This window comes from Alligator sinensis, unplaced genomic scaffold (genome assembly GCF_000455745.1).
Source record: "Alligator sinensis unplaced genomic scaffold, ASM45574v1 scaffold60_1, whole genome shotgun sequence".
NCBI classification, from domain to species: domain Eukaryota; kingdom Metazoa; phylum Chordata; order Crocodylia; family Alligatoridae; genus Alligator; species Alligator sinensis.
Genome location: NW_005841858.1, coordinates 3638761 through 3658921, shown reverse-complemented (window position 1 = coordinate 3658921; position 20161 = coordinate 3638761). Strand labels below are relative to the sequence as shown.

The 20161-nt window shown below is 38.8% G+C and overlaps 1 protein-coding gene across 1 annotated transcript in view; it reads right to left on the bottom strand.

Annotated features, from left to right (window-relative positions):
• Positions 1 to 20161, bottom strand: part of RSRC1 (arginine and serine rich coiled-coil 1) — a 329106-nt gene that overhangs the window by 243557 nt on the left and 65388 nt on the right. Inside the window, exon 5 of the mRNA XM_025215036.1 lies at positions 20133 to 20161. Within this exon, the coding sequence (XP_025070821.1) occupies positions 20133 to 20161 (29 nt within the window). The remainder of the gene's footprint in view (positions 1 to 20132) is intronic.

Sequence of the window (20161 nt, the reverse complement as noted above, 5' to 3'; positions counted from 1 at the left end):
AATTAAATTTTCTGAATAGCAGATGGAAATGTGGATGCCTGGACAATGAGAACGTTATGAGGACTATAAATAAGAAATCTGACTAAATTCTGTTATTCCTACATCTTCATCAAACAACCATTTATTCCCACTACACAGTTTCAGCTTATTCTCCATCCAAGCAGCAACTATTAAAAAAAAAAAAGCTTTAATTAAATATACTTAATAGATGCAAACTAAAAACTGTCTGGCCTGGCCAGATGAGGTTGTTTCCACAGTACTTAGCTATGTTCTGTAATTATGTTCTCTATTTTTTTTAAATAAGCCAGTTCTTAATCTAAAACAATCTGATTTTGAATAACTGATTACTAAGAAGGGACAAACCCTTCCCAACAGAAACAAACAATGCAGAAAAGTGAATCAGTACAGGTACTGGTGAGTAAGATGCAGAGGTGTTCACCTTGGATATCGTCTTCACCAGGAAGCGAAAAGATCACAATACCTTGGACTGCGTAATAGTATTTTAGTTCCCTCTAATTCATATGTTGCATCTGAAGGCATTTCTGTTAAGTGAATTAACCTGTCAAGTGAGCAAAGCTGGATGGGATGCACCTTGCAGAAATGGTATCAAACTCATCAGATGCCACAGGCCAGATGAGAGGTACAAGTCAGTCTACAGGCCAGATCAGGCCCACAAACTAGCCCTTGCATACAGTGTAAACTGGGTTGGCCCTAGCTCCACCTCCACACGCTGCATAGAGCAAGGACAGGCCAGCCTCAGCCCTGGTCCTACACAGTGTACCAGACTGGTCCCAGAGCTGGCCCTGCATACCACATGCAGTGAGCATCAGACCGTCACTGGCTCACATATGATGCATGTGGAGTGTGCCAGAGTCACCCTAGTCCCAGCCCTGCATGCCATGTGCAAGTGTGCCAGACTGCCCCCGGCCCCGGCCCCAACTGCCATGTGCAGTGTGCCAGACTAGCCCTAACCCTAGCCTCACATGCTATGGGCAGCGTGCACCAGACCGGCCCCAGGTTCGCATGCACTGTGTACCACATTGGCCCTGGATCCACATGCCACATGAACCAGATGGGGCCAGGTCCAGGGCCAAAGTCACATGCAGCATGCTCCAGACTGGCCCTGGCCCCACATGTAGCATGTGCCAGACTGACCCCACGTGCTGTATGCATTGTACAGGGTTGAGGCCAGTGTCTACTACATGTAGCACATGGGCTTATCCAGGACACACCACATGTAGCATGCAGGTCCAGTCCAAGACCCATGGGCAGAACTACAGGCTGGATGACAGGGCACTGCAAGGCAGATCCTGCCCACAGGCCATATATCTGAAAGCCCTGCCCTAGGAAACTGAAGGAATTGGCTGAGGTATTTTCTGAACCTTTGAATATCCTCTTTGAGAACTTGTAGAGGCCAGGTGAAGTCCTGGATGATTGGAAAAGAGCAAAATTAGTGCATATCTTTTAAGAAAGAGAAAAAAGAGGATCTGGGAGATTACAGACCAGTCAGCCCGACCTTAGCACTTGGGAAGATGATGGAGGAGTTCCTCAAGTAATCTTTTGTGAAGCATCTAGAGGAGAACAAGATGATCAGGAACAGCCAGAATGGATTCACCAAAAATAAATCAAGCCTGACCAATCTGATTTCCTGCTATGATAAGATGACAGACTCTGTGGATGAGGGGAGAGCAGTGGATGTGATCTACCTTGACTTTAGCAAGACTTTTGACATGGTCTCCCATGATACTCATTAGCAGGCTAAGGAAATGCAGACTAGATGAAAATACTATAAACTGGATACATAACCAATTGGTTCATTTCACTCAACGAGTAGTCCTAGATGGCTCAATGTTTAGCTGGGAACAGGTATCAAGTGGGAGGCAGGGCAGGGCAGGGCATCAGGGGTCTGTCCTGGGTTCGGTATCGTTTCATTATTGATTTGAACAATGGGATCGAGTACACATTTAGTAAATTCGCAGACAACACTCTGGACCTGCAGACTCTCTAAAGCAAAAGGCTAGGATCCAAAACTACTTGGACAGACTAGAAAAATGGTCCAAAAAATCAATCAGATGAAATTGAGCAAGGACATAGGTAAAGTCTTGCTCTTAGGATGGAACAACTGCATGCACAAATACACAGTGAGGAACAATCAACTAGGCTTCAGTAGTGCAGACGAGGATGTGGGGGGGTTACAGTGGACCATCAACTGAATCAGAGCCAACATTGTACTTTTGGTGCACAAACAAAAAAAATACAGCACACTGGGTTGCATTAACGTAAGTGCCACTTGCAAATCAATGGAAGTGAGTCTTCTGCTCTAAGTGCTGGTGAGGTCTCACCCACAGTACTGTGTTGAGTTTTGGGCCCCACATTTATAGAAACATGTGGACAGTCTGGAAAAAGTCCAGCACAGAGTGACAAAAATTATTAGGGGTCTGGGAAGCCAGGAAACGCTTATAACAAAAAGCTGAGTGAGCTACAGTTGTTTGCTCTGCAGAAGACTGAAGGGGGACTTGACAACAGTCTCCAACTACCTGAAGGACGATTATAAAAGGAAGGAAGATGGAGATGAACTTTTTCCTGTTGCTGTAAGGGATAGGAATAGGAGCAATGTCCTCAAACTGCACCAGAGAAATTAGGTTCAAGATTACTGGAAACTTTCTGACCACAAGGGTGGTCTGATCATAAGGGTGGGAGAAACTACCGAGAGAAGTTGCAGAATCTGCACCCTTAGATGTTTTCAAGAACAGACATAGCCTCAACCCTGCACGTATCACATGAAGAGTGCACAAACCAGCCTCAGCCCCAGACACCACATGCAGTGCATGCCAGACTGATGAAATTTTCAAGTGCAGGTTAGAAAGACACTTGGCCGAGATTTTTTAGTCAGGGGTGATCCTGCCTTGGATGGTTTAGTCAGGGGGGCTGGACTAGATGACTTGCTATGTTCCCTTCCAGTCCTTCTTTCCTATGATCCAATTTTGCTGAACAACCCTAAACACAAGAAATACTTTATTTCTTATTCTATTACCTTCCAACAGCAAGAACTGTAACTCACTTTTCCCCCAAATATTATGCTCCCATTATCTCAAATTTTCTTAAGTTTACAAACAAACTGTTTCAAGCTAAATAACAAGAGGATACATAATGAAAACACACAACATAATAGTTCTTTTCAAGCACATGATTATTTTCATCCTACCCCTTCGCTTCTGAATTCCTAATGTAACTTCCTTTAAGGGTGTTTTCAAATTTCCTTGCTGACAGTATATCACAGTAACAAGCCCAAGCATGTGGAATATTTTCCTAGAACTGATGTGTCAAAAGATATACCTTCACTGCAAATTTACACTCTAGTCAGCTTTTTGCCCAAATCCTACCTACATACAACATCATCAGACCTTCCCAAATTCTCCTTTGTTCTGATGCCTACAAAACATTTAACAAGTTACACTGCCAATTGCAGACAGAGTGAGAGAAGATGCCATCCCAGTATGTCGGAAGAAGTGCCAGAGTATGTCAGTTATGGTTAACCTGCAATGCAAATTCAAGGGATGGGTCCTGGAAGCCCATGTGGGCCCTGCAGCATGCACAGCACGCAGCCCAGAGACTACCAGGGCACTATGTGGTCTCCAGTTGCACTGAAGTTGGATACCCCTGTTGAAGAGTATGGCAGGCAATTACTGCAAAGATTCCCCATATGTAGCCCTTTCGTTGAACATGGCTACTCAGTCATTAGTCATTTGCTGTATGGATGTGCTTCAGCAGGTTTGGCAACCCCAGTTGCCTACTCCTGGCTTTCCATACAGCTCTTACATCAAAACTTTGAGCAACAGCTCCTATCTAGCCCTCCTCCATGCTACATCAGCAAATGACTGTGACAAACATATTTGCTTCCAGAATCTAGATCTTTAGAGCCAGGAGAGAGAGGGAAATATATTTCATAATTATCAGCAAACTGAATGCATATGAGCTTTGGTCCCTGCTTTCAGCTTGCACTCAGCAAACTGAATGCAAACTGAAAGTGATGAGTTTTGGTCCCCAAGTCCTCAAAGCAGGCCTGCAGGGCTAGAAGAAGGCTATCTTCAGGCAAGAATATTTCCGAGATGGTAACACTGGAAGTATATGTCTGTTAGAAGAATCTTCTAGTAGAACATCCTCTTTTAATCAACACATCCCAAGACCCTGATAAAGAATATCAAGACAATTGGTTATTAGTCATGTAAAGGGGCCACGAAGAGTAAATGGTACCGAGAACTAGATTCAGGGAGATAAGCAACCATAAATTAAAAAGTATATTCCTTTGTATGCTCCAGAAAGCTGCAAAACTAAAACTGCAGTAACTAAGAAGTACTATCAAACATCTAAGTTAAGTAATGGTATCTCTTATCCCAAATATTCAGAGTACCCATAGTTGTTTTAAAATACTGATAATTTTTTCCACATTTTAGAAATTAAGATATTGCAATTAAAGGGACATTCTTCTTGTGACAAAAGAACAGAAAAAACAGTGCAAGTCTTTAAATATTTTCCAGGGCTATGCTAAAAGTATTTACCCAGCTCTGACAAAAGTGCACAGTCTAATACCAAACACATTTTTAAGTTGTTCAGGAAAATTAATATTTTTAATATAGACTCATTTACTTTGTATAAATATGGCCATAAAAGTCCACAGCTCTTCAAAAACACATTTTACTAGTAATATTATTTATTCCACTACAGATAATGGTCTGGCAATGTTTTTATTCTAAATACCTACGTTTTCGTACTTATAACTCAACTACAAAAAACACGATCAAGGCTGAAACGGGGCATGCAAGGTTTCAGCCTAAAAGTATTTCTTATTTGGTTTTTTTTAAATCAGAACTTTAAAGAATTGTTTGTACCACTTTGAGGTTTAAAATTCAAAAGAAAGATAGAACTAAGTAACATAATATGCTTTTACAGTACATAGCTCAAAGACTAAAAAAACAAAAGTTCTTCAGTCAATTTTGCTAGCAATTTAAGAAATTACGAAGTAGAATCTAAGCGTAGTGTGGACTAAATGAATGTTAAGACATGTTTGAACTTCAGCATATATTTACATATTTCTGATAGCTAGTTGGTATCTCCAGTCGTATGAACATTTTTAAAGAAAATATCTTTGTATGTCAAAATCCCATTTGGAAGTTAATGGCAGGAATCCAACACACATACCTAGACTTACTAAAAGCCTTCTAATTTCCAAGCACATCAAGGTGTGGGGCCATCCTAGCCTAATTTCTGCCCCAAGGTGCGAACTTGTCCTACCTTTTGTCAAACAAATCCAGAAAGGTCCTAAGGCACTAGTCTTTAAGAAGAACAGTAGCAATATCAACAGTGCAGCATATCTTCCCAGTATCAGGATAAGGTATTAAGAAATGTGTTTTATGCCATCCCTATTCTCTATTTCATTTCACAATCACATTTACCATCTGATATTATCCAGCTTCCCAAGTAGCTACATTTATTGACCTGTCTTACCTGCTCCTTTTTCACTGTGATGTTGCATAGAGAAATGATCTTCTTTGTAATTGCTATGCATTCTATTTTTTCTACAGTTGATACTTAAACCCTTCTTCTTGCTTTCACTAACAATTTTATCTAAAATTCCTTGCAGCTTCTTTCTGAATCAGCTATTAAAACTGTGTCATCAGCATAACGCAAGTTGTTCAAATTCTGTCCACCAATGATCAGCCCTAGTAAATCCTTAATCTCCCTCAGTATTTTCTCACTGTACAAGTTAGGCAAAGAAAAACACAGCCAAGCCTCATGCCTCTCTTAATTTGGATTAAATCACTTAGTTTATTTTCTGTCTTCACTGCTGCAGTTTGGTTCCAATAGAGTTTTCTTAAAATTCTCAAGCTTTTACCATCAATATCTAGTTCTTCCAGCATTTTCATTAACTCTTCATGTTTGACTCAATCAAAAGCTTTGATAGTATCAACAAAACACAAGAAAAGGTCTTACCTCATTTCTACTGCACTCTCCAAAAGCATTCATACTATGAAGATAGCATTTCTTGTACCTCAATCTTCAACAAAACAATACTGAACTTTTGCAATCTCTGGTCTTATTCTACTTCTAGCTCTCAACATCAGCACTTTTAATAGGATCTTTGTCACATGGTTCAGTGAACTGATGGTTCATTGGAGTTCACGTTCAATGGCTCCAGGTCTTCTGGGGACTGCAATAAAGATCGATTTGATAAGGTCCTCAGGTATTTCTCCACTTTCATAAATCTCATTGATAACAGTTGTTAACATTTCTATACCAAACTCTTCCAAACATTTTATTTGTTCTACTGCAATCTCATCTGATCCTGTAGCTTTACTGGTTTTCATTTGGTTGATAACTGTTCATACTTCTGACTTAAGAATTTTCAAACTGACCATGTTGTTCTTAATAGATGGCTTTTCTTCTCGATTGCCATGGAATAACTCTTCAATATACTCTGTCCATCTTTTCAATATTTGTTCTCATTCCATGATTACGTCACCATTCTTGGCTTTTATACATCCCCTAGCAATACAACCTCCTTTGCCTGTGATGTCTTTGATATTCCTATACATTAATGTAACATTTTTATCCTTTTGTTTTTCTATCTCTGCACACTTGTCATTAAGCCATTTTTCCTTTTCTTCATTGCACATTGATCAAATTATTGTGTCCAGTTTCCTATATTCTTCCATACAATGGGTTTTCATCTTTCTTCCATAAAGTTCAAGGATTTCTTCAGTCATCCATTTCTGTTTCTTTTGCCTTACTTTTGATGGAATAACCTTCTTGGCTGTTTCTACTAGTGCTTCTTTAAAAATTTCCAGGCATTTTTACATATGTAAGCACCGCAGCGCCAGGCGTTTTGAAAAGCACCTGGTGCTGCATCACTTACAGTTGTTAAGCAGCAAAATGCATGTCAACACTAAGAAAATGGCAGTGGCGCACTTTTGAAATAAAACACATAGAAGGTGCTTTAGTTCAAAAGCGCACCACTGCCATTTTCTGCTCGCTGATGCAAATTTCATTGCTGATACAACTGCCTACAGCACAGCATGGTGTGCATTAGCTTGTGTGCAATGCAGACTTGATTAATCAATTAAATCGAGTCTACTCAGAAGTGGTGGATCTCCAGCGCATTGTGGGACAAACAGGTATGTGTATAAATGCCTTCCCAGTTTGACATTTCCTTCATCTTCAAGTTGTTGAAAACAATTTTTAACTGCATCTTTGTACCTTTCTTTAATCAGATCCTTTTCCAATAGAACTGAATAATCAAGCTTCTTTGTCGCTTTTGGTTTCTGAAGTTTCCTCAATCTTATTTTGATGGTGCATGCTACAGGTAAATAATCACTCCCACAGTCAGCCCCTGGGTAAGTTTGATTGCTGAACTGCATTCCTGACTCTTCTGTTGATGGTGATGTAATTAATTTGGTTTCTAACATTATCTCCAGGACCTTTCCATGTATACCTTCTTCTCAGGTGGTGTTCAAACCATGTGTTCATGATGACTTGATCATTTGCAACACACAAATCTCTCTCCTCTTTCATTTTTCTCTCCAAGGCCATGAGGTCCAGAAATATTATCCACTCAGTCACAACCAACTTTTGCATTTAGATCTCCCATCACGATGATCACTTCTTGAAGTCTGCATTGATTTTTTGCTTTATCAAGATCTTCATAGAAACAATCAATGGCCTCTTCCAACTTTCAGCTGTCAGTGCATAGACTTGTATTATTGCAATGTTGAAAAGTTTAGCCTTTATTTTCATAAGCATCACTCTATCAGATATTGCCCCAAAACTATGCAAACATTGTGAGTTCATCAACAGCAAATATTTTGGGTTCATCCATAGCACTTTGGTTCATCAATAGCAAATGCAATAATACCAGTTTATTACAGGCCTACAGAAGGTATTCAGGAAAAATGAGCAAATTCCTGCATTCTATAACAGAAAATTTTTCAGCCATTTGACTTTGTTTTCTTAAATGAAATCTTAGACAGCTATAAAATGGTGCTCGATATCTTCCAAAAAATTCCCTTCATTTTTATTTAAAGAGAAAATAAAGCATTTCTTAAACACTAACCATATGTTTTAAATTTATACCACCTTGTTATTAACTAAAAAATGTAATTTAAGACCATTTGCTTCAGAAACATCATCTTAATCTCAACTGGCCTTCCAACATCTTTTAATATTAGCCTCTAGAACTAAAAGAATAAAATGAAAAAAGCAACAATATGCTTCTTCTCCCAAAGAGAAAATTAGTGAGCTAATATATTCACAGCTTGAAAAGACAATTTTTTTTTTCAAAGACAGGACAGAAAAAGAAGCATTCATTAAAAACAGATTAAACATGATTACACCTAAGAAACAAAACTCAGCCATAAATTTGAAACTTTACTTATTTCTTAAAATCACCTGCTGCAGAATACTTTTTGGGAAACATGCACACACACGTATGCATACACTTCCTAATCAAACTTTGAGGGACCTAGTTTTTTCAGCAGATGAACAACAGACCAAACATTTAATCAAACTATTTACTCATGAGATCTACTCAGAACCATAGATTAATATCTGATATTTACATAATCTTCTCTCAGGATTCAGCACAGCCAGAGATGCACCGAAGGGGAAGCATCGAAGGTGCAACATCTGGAGGCATTATACCTGAGTTCGGTAGAGGCAAGCATAATGTCCTCCAGAAGCATTTGGGGAGACAGGTTTGAGGGACAGTCCAAAAAGATTCTCACGACACCTATTTAAAAAGTGAAGCATATGCTCTATCAGGTATAGCGCCTTTTTACGGGGTCAAGCAGATCTTGGTCTTAGCTTTAACTCATCCATTCACACCACATCCAGAAGTAGTTGGCCTTTAACCCCTTATACTGAAGGAACCACAGCCTGCAGTTCCATGGTAGCCTGATGGGCGAGTCACCAAGCTTTTTTTTCCTCTACAGTGTACTCAAGGTGGCAGTTACAATTAGGCTTTAAATAGGTTTTATTTACAAAGTGTAGCAGATTGTTCTGCTATGACATGATTACAAAATTAGGATTACAGAATATTTTCATTAAAAATCATGATGAACATCTATTCAAAGGGATTTTTTTATGCATGCACAATGGTCTTTTTTGAAGTAGAATATCTTGGCTTTAGCTAGAAATGCTGAAAGTGATTAAACAATAACATGAATTAACTGCTTGCTAAACCAAATCTGTTTGATGTGTCGCACTGGTAAACTTCTTTAAATGCATTGATAACTCAAAGGATCAAAACAGACTTTCCCTCCTACAATTTTTTTGTTTAAATAAAAATTCTACTTTCAAGCTAAAAAAACAGGTTTATAATGAAAGTGGTTTAAACAAGTTACAACACTGAAGCAATACATTCTGCATATTTAGCTAAAGCATGCTAATACAGAATATTAATATAGTGATGATAAAGTACTCAATCTTAACTTTTCTCTAAAATTCATACATTTTATGGGTCAAGCAATATTGATGAAGTACTGCATGTAAGCTTCTGCTTTAACACTAAAAGGATTCCTAATTTTTGTCACAAATTGTACTTGTACTTAAAATTTTACATTGGTGCATTCTTTTTTAAATGAGAGCACAAATAAAAAATGTCGTCTATTATTCCCTACCATTATTAATCAATACCATATTGTTCTGATTACAGGTCAACTCAGTATACAAGTCCACTGTGATTTTAACAACTGTTTGAGGGAGAAAGGGTTGATCTATATTCAAAAGACTGCGGTATTTGCTTTACAAAATATTACCATATTGTTATGGTAATACAACAGGCCAATGTCACAACTACGTAGAATAAAATGTGACAGAAATGTTTCCTAATATGGTGCATGTAAGCTATCATACCAAAAATCCCCCCCAAAATAGCAATATTAGATATATTTATTTTACTTATAATAAAGTAAAAAGCATTTCAAAGTTCCTCAGTGCAACACCACCAAATTGTGTTAAAGGTATCTTTCCTTCCAATCAAACATTTACCCTTCGCCACTGGTGAAAGGCAACAAGATCTCTTTACAACATCTCGTCTTTTTCAATAAATTTTGCATGAAAACATGTTACCCAAGCACAAAGTTGCCTGCTGTCACATTGGAAGTATGATAAATGTTTAATGAAAACAACACCACACAGCTTGGTGTCAGACAACAGCTATCACACAGTCCTGCTTTGATCTAAACAGACACTTAAAAGGAGTTCTGAGCATGCTTTGCACTACAGAACTCTATAACCTATATGCAAATAAGAAAAAATTAGCATAAATGACTTCCTGCTGCATAAAGTAGCAAGAGGTAAAGAAAAATATGACAAGCTCCAAGAGTGTATGACTGCTGTCAAACTCTGAGAAGTCCAACATTCCCAATTTACTTCTAATGTCTTCTGCCAAGCACTGAAAAGCTTATCAACAGGCATTTATTACTCAAGTACAGTCAACGGAAACCACTGAAACGCAGCCAAAACTGAACATGGAAAACGAAACTAAGTAAATATTTTGGCTAATTCCTACTGAAATGTTATCCAAAAGTAAAAAAATAAAAATTAAAACAAATTGGCAAACCTGTAGGAAATTATTTTAAAAAGCCATGGCTAAACAAAAGTGAACACCAAACTTTTAAACTCACAGAATCCTTCAGAGTGTTCAACAAATGCTGGTCTCACTGATGAAAGAAACAAAAAGCAAAAACAAACAAACAAAAAGACCTCTCTGATGCCTTATAAAATACTAGAAAATGTTTTCCCTTTAAGTGGTGTTCAAACTTGACTGATAGCCTTAAGTATTGCATTTTCTTTGACTGACTCCTAGTTTAAGATAATCATCCCTTAAGAATGTAAAAATTTGATTTTTTTAAAGCAGTCCAAATTGAATTTAAAATGTACTTATGGTTTTATGTTGTCACAACTCTGGTGTTGTCTGAGAAAACATTTTTCTAAATAGAAGCAGATTAGACTCAAATCAGACACACAGATACACTTTTCCTTACATCAGAAAGAACTTTTCAGAATTTACATATAAAATTGTGTACCATAATTCTGGACTCCTGTTAGTAACTGGGTGATATTCTTTCCCTTTATGATGAAGTCTTTCAGACTTGTGTAATATCACTGTGATAATCTAAAATGTCATATCTGGTTATCTTCAACATTCAAAAAACTAGATTAAAACAACAGCAGCTTTCTGTAAAAGCTTTTGGAGGTTTTTAACATTTTAACATGTTTTTCCAATTCAGTTTGCTTAACCATTAAAAGAACAATGACTGGCCAAAAGCATAGGTGTTGCAGTATTCTTGACCTTATATATATTTAGGTTAAGAAGAGTTATACAGCAATATGTAAGTCTATGTAAATTAATCAAAAAGGAACATTTAAAAAAATCACAGTGATTTAACTAGTTAAAGCTGCCTAAATAACAACATTAAAATTTTACATGTGCGCATTTAAATCAGTATTACAAAATAATTTGTTTTGCAAACTTCTGCCTCTGAAGGTACAATTTGTGCAGAAATTTCTGGTCTAAATAGTGAATTTGAACATACAATAAGAGAAATCCATCAGCAACTAATCTTTCACAGCTGCCTGAAAGACAGGATTTGCAGTTGTCAGGTCCACCTTGTGGAATGTGATAAAAGTATGTTACATAAGGTGTGGGTACTATAGCATATTCACAGTCAGAAAATCAAGTCTCGTCCGTCTCAACAAATGATGCAGCCATTTTAACAAGGCCTAGAGGCACTTTATGACAAGTTTCATATGCCACTCTGACTTAGTCCTCAATCCCCATTTTAATAAAACTGGAAGCCCCATCACAGCACAGTAACTTGCATTATACCTTACATTCAAGAAAAGTGTGTTTTTGCTCAAACTAATCTTTGGGAGAGAAAAAATGGAAACAGGAGGCTTCAAAGGATAAAAAAAAAACCCCAACGAAACCTAATACGTTTTGAAAGTAATCACCAATTTTTCTATGATAACAAATCAAACTAGTTCCTATTTTGGTGTCAAACACAGTATTATTAGAAATGGTAATAATCTTAGTAGAAAAGCATTTTTTAAATTAATTAACAGGTAAATAAAAGTTCAGTCTTAGCTAGTGTAGATCTAATACATTTGGAGAATTATAAAAATCTTGTTGTGTATACAAGGTGAAGTTGCATTACCCAATATGGCCCACTGGTCAAATCAGCAAATCTACCCCATTTAGAAAAAAAGAATCCCATAGGCTCTACAAACTTTTTTTAAAGGTCAAGGTTGTCCTACACACAAGATCCTCTTTTCATCTAGCATAAGCCACTCAAAAGCAACACCTTGTGCAACAAAGACTCCAAACTGAGGTGTTATATCATGCCTTGAAGCCTAAAAGAAAAATAACAGGAGAAAGAAAGCCCACAAATCAAATTCATCAAGGCCACCTACAAGTCACCAGAATCTCTAGGTCCCATCCCCCGCCCCCCATTTTGTAATCTCGATCATTTTGCACTGGAGAAAAATCTTTAGGAAGAAACCACAGCAGTCCTCCAGCATCCCAGGGTGCTTTGCTCCTGCAGTTCCTCTCCTGGGCTCTAAGCAGGGAGTAGAACACACCCCCACAGAGATTGTGCTGTGGGGAGACACTGAATGACTTGAAGCAGTCTGGGTCAGCCAACCGGGCTGCCCTGTGCATTGCTGCTACCAGGTTCTGGGCATGCACAGGGAGCCTGCGGAGCACACTGAGATGTGTGCACAGGGCCCCCCTTGGCTTCATAGCATGAGCACTGCGAACTCTTTGTTCTTCAAGGATTCAGCATTTGAATGTCTCTTCAGGAGTCTCTGGGTAGGTTTTTCTGCCAGGAGAAAAAAATCTGGGAGAATTCTCTCAGATCATTTGAACATGTGTACAGAGCCAAGACTTCAATTAAAAGGAAAAAAAAGTCCACCATGTATTTGTTGGGTGAGAAGAAAAGGATTAGGAAAATGCTACTTTAAAAGACTCTGGATCTTTTTGTTAAGATACTCAGAAATCTGTTCCAGCCATGTATCCCTAGAATCTAGAATGAAATAATTTTAATCAAGACAAAATTAACTTTTCTTGTGTCATACTAGCCAGGTGTGATCCAGATAAATGTGTGCTTTTACTTCCAAAAGGACAGCTTCCAGTTCTCACACTTTTGTTCAAAGATGACAGAAATAAACACGTGACTTAGTGACTGGACTGGATAGAGCTTTAAGTTTAAGAATTTGTCGAAAAAAATACCACCACCACAAGAACCCAAATGTAGGATTCCATAGGCCCTAGGGAAAAAAATAAAGCAAACAGTAGTTTGACCTGCATAGTTTAAAGAAAAGAAAGAAAAAAGCATCATACTCGGAACTAGAACAACAGTAGTAATTCAAAGGCAACTGCAAATTACAGATATTTGCAGATGGTAACAAAATGCATCTTGCTTGTTATTTTATCAATGCTAGCTTTGTTTTAGCTATAACACTTCATAATACATTAGTAAGGGTACTGTAATTTGTTCTATAAAAATATTCAGGGCATAGTAACCAATCTCACTTCAGCACTCTGCTACTATTACATTTTTGATCGGAAGAGGAAAGTCAGTCATTTATGTGGCAATTACAGGAAATACAGGAATGGTAGAGGTTCTACTATACAATAATGGTACAAAACACTACAGCTTGCAATACTGCTACTACAGCTCACAACTAAAAACAATATTGTTATTGAAAAGAGAGGACCATGGTTTGACACCTGACTTGTGGGGCTAGATCAAGAGAAAAGCCTGCAAAGTTTAAATGAATACATTCATTTATCAAAAGACATTTATCAAAGACAGAAATACCCAATTACCGGTGGGGGCACATTTCTCACAGGAGGGCCACTCTCGCTCCAGTCTCTCAGTCCTGACCCTCAAGGGAAACTTACACAACACTTCCCAGAGACGAGCCTATGAGCTCCATTTCATCAACCTCCTGGATACTAGAGATCATGGACTAAATATAGACATTGGATTTTTGATACATTATAATCTGCCTGACAACTGACTCCCCAGCACAGTCCAGCCCCTGGCTTCTTTACTTTTCATTCCATCCAGGAAGAGCACACACCAACTGCTGAAACTTCCTTAGCCTGACGAAGGGTTTTTGAACTCAAAAGCTTGCTTAATAACTATTCTCCAGCTATTTGGGTTGGTCTAATAAAAGATACCAAATCCCCCCAAGGAACCTTGCCTGCCTATGTCCTTAGACCAACACAGCTACGACCTAAACCCCTACATTCATTTAGGAACTTATGGCAATAAAATTATTCCGAAAAGGGCATGCTCCTTTATTATTATTATTTTGAATATTCTTCATGACATTAAAAACATTCATATTTTGGAACATGAGGGGGAAAAAGACAGAATACAAGTCATTACTACGAGGAATGGGAACAAATTAAGCAAACTTATGATAGCTAAGTTGATTTCTAAATAGAAGAAAATGATTAACTACGCCTTTCAACCCTGCATAAGTGAGAATCTCATTTGGTACATGTGCATCACTACTTACCCATGAAAAATTCTCACCACCAACTACTAATCCCTGCCCGTTTTTTGGATGCCTCACCTTTGAATGAATATATTTACAGTATATTGTAGTAATGCCTTTTGAAACCTGCATTCTTATATTATTTAAGTGAGCAAAAGGTTATTTCAAGAATATAAACTATTCTTCATGCAAGCTTATTATATCTTACACTATTTCTATTAACCAATTACTGGCAGATATGGTAAATGAATTTCCTAGCGCAGATTCAAAATAGCTGTTACCACAATTTCTGTCAATTCTTGCTGAACAAATGGTACAAATGACTGTCTTTTTTTGAAAATGTAGCAGCAGCGTTAGACCTCAGTTGCCTCCTCTAAAATCACCTGCTTTGGCTCTTCAAGGAATTCCTCGGGTACACTTGCAAATCTTAGTATGAAATAGATGAAAAAGCACTTTTTGCAAAAGGGAAGATAAACACAAGACCAAAATAAATCGAAGGCCCGGGTGATGGATTTAATTCCTTTGCTTTCAACTGAATCTCATCTGTCTCTTAGATGAAACAAAGTCTTCAAAAGGAAATTCCTTAACCCAAATCGCTCAAAAAAAAATGAATATGTAGAATGACTCCAAAACTGCAACTTGGGAATTTACTGTACTATACAGTAAATGAGAACAGGATGGGTTTCAACACTGCAAGTGCAAGGTACTGCACCTGGGGAGGAAGAACCAGCAGCATACCTACAGGCTGGGGAACTCCCTTCTTGTCAGTGCAGAGACAGAAAATGATCTCGGAGCCATTATTGATGCCAAAATGAACATGGGCTGACAGTGTAGGGACACGGTCAGGAAGGCCAACTGTACCTTGTCATGCATCCACAGATGCATCTCAAGCAGGTCCAAGGAGGTTATCCTCCCCCTCTATGCGACACTGGTCAGGCCGCATTTGGAGTCATGCATCCAGTTCTGGGCGCCGCACTTCAGGAGGGATGTGGACAACATGGAGAGGGTCCAGAGGAGGACCACTTGCATGATCACGGATCAGAAGGGCAGGCCCTACGAGGAGAGGCTAAGGGACCTGAACCTGTTCAGCCTCCACAAGAGAAGGCTGAGGGGGGGACCTAGTGGCTGTTTACAAACTAGTCAGGGGGGACCAGCAGGCATTGGGAGAGTCCCTGTTCCCCCGAGCACTACCAGGAGTGACTAGAAATAACGGTCACAAGCTGGCAGAGAGTAGATTCAGGCTAGATATCAGGAGGCACTACTTCACTGTCAGGGCAGCTAGGATCTGGAACCAACTTCCAAGAGAAGTGGTGCTGGCTCCTACCCTGGGGGTCTTTAAGAGGAGGCTAGATGAACACCTTGCTGGGGTCGTTTGACCCCAGTACTCTTTCCTGCCATGGCAGGGGGTCGGACTTGATGATCTGCTCAGGTCCCTTCTGACCCTACCAACTATGAAACTTTACCCTCAGCCCTCCATTTTGGCCTTTGTTGGCTTAATTTTAAAGTCCTCAATAAGAGGAGTCAAATTGGGACGGTGGTGGCAATGCAAATGTGCACTCTTATATCAAATACTGCTCACAGAAGACTAAACACATGTTCCATATATGATCATAAATGCTCTCTTGGCTCCTTGGGTTTAGCTTCCTCACAGCTGGGTGCAGATATGCACATGAACTTCAGCAGGCTCCTTGGAGGCATCTTCAGCTTGGCTCCTAAGAGCTTTTTTCTTGGACTAAGTAAATCTGAAAGTCTAAAATTGCTGATATTCTGGTTAACAGTAATCAGGGATCCACGTTTTCCATTTCCCATGGAAAAATGGGAAAAAAATATAGATTTTGCCCTTGAAATGAAAAATCTGCGGTTTTCTCAGTTAAAAAGAGAAACATGTAGATTTTCTACTTTTGCAAAAAGCTCTCTGCAGGCTGGCCGAGTTCTATCCTGCAAGGGCCTAGGGCAGGGGCGGGCAATTACTTTGGGCGGAGGGCTGCTTACTGAATTTTGGCAAGCCATCGAGGGCTGCATGGCAGGAAACCAGGGGCAGCTAAAAATTAAATCAAATGCCAGTATTTATAAATACTTAGAATTTGTTTTATTATAGTGATTAAGGCACTGGTAGGCTTCCAAACTGCTTTAATTGTAAATAGATAAATGAAACATTGTGTTCAACTGATACACACACATGTATGCATGTATGTACGTATGCATGTAAGCATGTAGTACACATACATATATATGCATGTAAGCATGTAGTACACCTACATATGTATGCGTGTATGTGCGTATGATGTCTAGTTTCCACACACACCAATTGCCTGTCAAGAATGACCGGGGGGGGAGGGGGGCGGAGAACAGAGCCTCCAGGGAGCGGAGGGGCAGGGCCCCTCTCCTCCATCCCTGCAGGTGGCAGGGATGGGGGGGCCTGTGGCCAGTGGTGCTGGCCTTGCACCCCCATCCCTTCTGTCCACTCCGTCTTCACGTCCTGCAGCGGGGGCAGGGCCAGCACTGCTGGCCTTGCCCCCCCACTCCATCCACTCCATGGCCACTGCCTCCAGGGAGCAGGGGTGTACACACACACACACACACACACACACACACACACACACACACACACACACACACTTCTATAAATCCTTTTCAGCATCTCCCTCAAAAAATGCATAACATACTAAAGAGGTCTCTCTCAGTTCTCCCTTGGTGCCACAAGATGCTTTTTTTATTATTGAGAGAAGAAAATTTTCAATCTACTATATTACTTATACTGTGCTAGAAAAAAAGGAAACTAGACATCATCATCATCATGATGTGGGCAGAAACATACAACTAAAGCAGAAGCTCTAATACTATTACTAACTTATGAGAGATACTACCAACAAACAACAGGTGGTAAAAGCCCCAGAAGAAGTCATGTTACCACCTACTTTTCACAAGCTGCATCTACACGCGCAACAGGCTGCTCAGTTGTTACTGCACAGTCATTTAGTACTTGCTTAACCAAATACTAAATGACTGCACAATAACTGCATTACTGCACAGTACCGTCACTGCACAGTTTTTTTTAGATGCTACTGCTCAGTAGTGTCACCATCACAATTCATCCCTGGCAATGCTATAGCGCCATAATAACAAGCTACAGCACAGTAACTGCTCATTACTACTGCACTGTAGCATCTCATGTAGATGCGTCCACAGGCAACACTGATGAGTAGCTGTAAAGCCACCAGTAGACAAAGGACTCTGTATCAGTGCTCACCACAGAAACTGCCTGGCAAGACGATACAAAATGATGATGGGGGTCTCACTGTTGCTACAAGAAAAATTAGAATGACGGAGGAAAAGTTGCCTCACAGGAGATGATAACAAAAGCAAACATTTTCTTCAATGTTTTTGTGGTATTATCTCATTTTTTCTACATTTATTTAATAGGATAGCAGGTAGAGGATCCTTGTCCAAAGAATGACTTTGTTTTTCGTACTCCTCCCATTACCGGTAAAGACAATAAATGACACTAGGTTAGAAAAGGTGAAAACACTGAAAGCCCAATGCCAATCAAATCTCTTTTTTGCTTTCATTTTCCTTGAGCATGGTGGAATCAAAGGCTCAGAAAGCTGCATTTTATTTTTAGGTCATCATTTAGATCTGCATATAGAGAACATAACAAGAAATGTTACCCATTTATTAGACTAAACTAATTATGTACTTATTTAGCTTTAACTCATGAAATAGAACTGGAAGTAACATTCTGTGTTTCTCAGCAACTGAATCACACAAACAGGTCTATATTACATCCATTCCTTGCTTATTCAACTAAGCTGTTTTGAAAGGCCATCGTTAATGTGGGGCTGATAACCTAAGCCTGCTAAATGACAAATTGTTGTAAAAGGAGAAAGCTCCTCAGATCTACCATGTTCTCTGTATAGATATTCTTTGATCACTACCTTTGATTAAATGAAAAAAAAACAATCTTCATAGAGTGAATTACAACTACATCCTAGGTAAGTTTCATTTTGTAGTCTAATAATGCTTTAAGTGTTTTTAAACAGTGTCAAATCCTTGTCACAAGAACACCTCAGACCATATTTGATCCCCAAGGACTAATGACAAACTGTTTGCATTACTGGTAAAAATAATATAAAATATTATAAGGATCAAGGAAAAAGAATGACAATTTTGTTGCATATTTAGCATAAGTTTATATGTGGTTTAGTGACTATGTCAAATATACAGGAAAATAAGGCGATAAAGAATTTACTCTCTACTCAAAAGTTCCTGGCACTTTTACTTGCCCAAAGTTATCCTATATTGATCTTTACTTTTAAAAGACCATAAAGGGGTATTTTAATAAAGCATGTTCATATATTGCAAAGTGCTTTATAATGTGCTTCCTTCTTAGAGTTTAGCAGATGGACAGGCAAACACACTAGCCATTACGTGCTCAGTAATGGCTCATAGTCAGCCTAGCATATTAGAATTTACTTCAATATGACAGAAAATGCTGCCCAGAACACTAAACTTACTCTTTAGATTTTCCAGAAACATCAGCAGAACAGGCACCAAACATCTCAATATAATGACCATAAACACCTCAAAAGCCTTGCCTACATTACTGATGTACTGATTGCGATTGCTGACAATTTCAGAAATCTGAGCGCTGTACTGAAAAGTAAATATATATATATATATACCTAATCCAGTAGGCTTATATATTATACCCATATTTTGTATATAGACATGGACCTGAAGTAAGTTTTGGGCATATCCTAGAATAGCAGTTCCCAGCCCCAGGTCACAACCCAAATGAGGGTCGCAGGGGCAATGCCAGCAGCGCTGCGTACAAAGGACAAGCCGTGCCGCATGCCAGGACCTCCCCTGCTCCGGGGCCACCATCGCCACACTCTTCTCCCAGCAACGGGTTGCAGAAAAAAAAAAAGGTTGGAAACCACTGCCCTAGAACCACGGAGGAAGTTGTGGTCTATATCTTTCAACATTAATGGAGATTGTATATAAAACTATAAAGATATTATACTCCTAATCCACATTTAACCCAATTCAGCAAAACGCAATAGGTATTGCAAACTGCAGTCAACTACCCTGAGGTACTGCTACCTATAGTTACACTATCATGGATAGTCATGTCATGGATGAAACCAAGTAAAAAAATTGTCTCAAAACAAAAAGTGATAAATACTAAAACTATATATATGTAGAGAAGGGCCTTACTTCCTCTTTCCTTATCAATCCTCCCTTCATTTTTTTCTCTGTTAATTATAACCTTTTTCAATCTATTAGAAAATACATAATTATACTAAATAGCTTCTTTAATTGATGAATATACACATGTCTACATATAGCTAACAAAAGTGAAGTCATTCCCAAAGAATGGAAAATTTAAACAAATAGATTTTATGAATACACATTTTTAAACACTAAAGCACATGAAATGAAGATATTTTAAAAGTACAAACATAGTCTAGCAAGTTGATTGTTGGTAATACAAAAAGCAATGCAAGGATTTTCTTGGTTTTCATTAACTGAAGTGATGAATTAATTTGATTTGTCATCTCACTTACCCACGCTTGGAGCTATACAACTCCTTCTC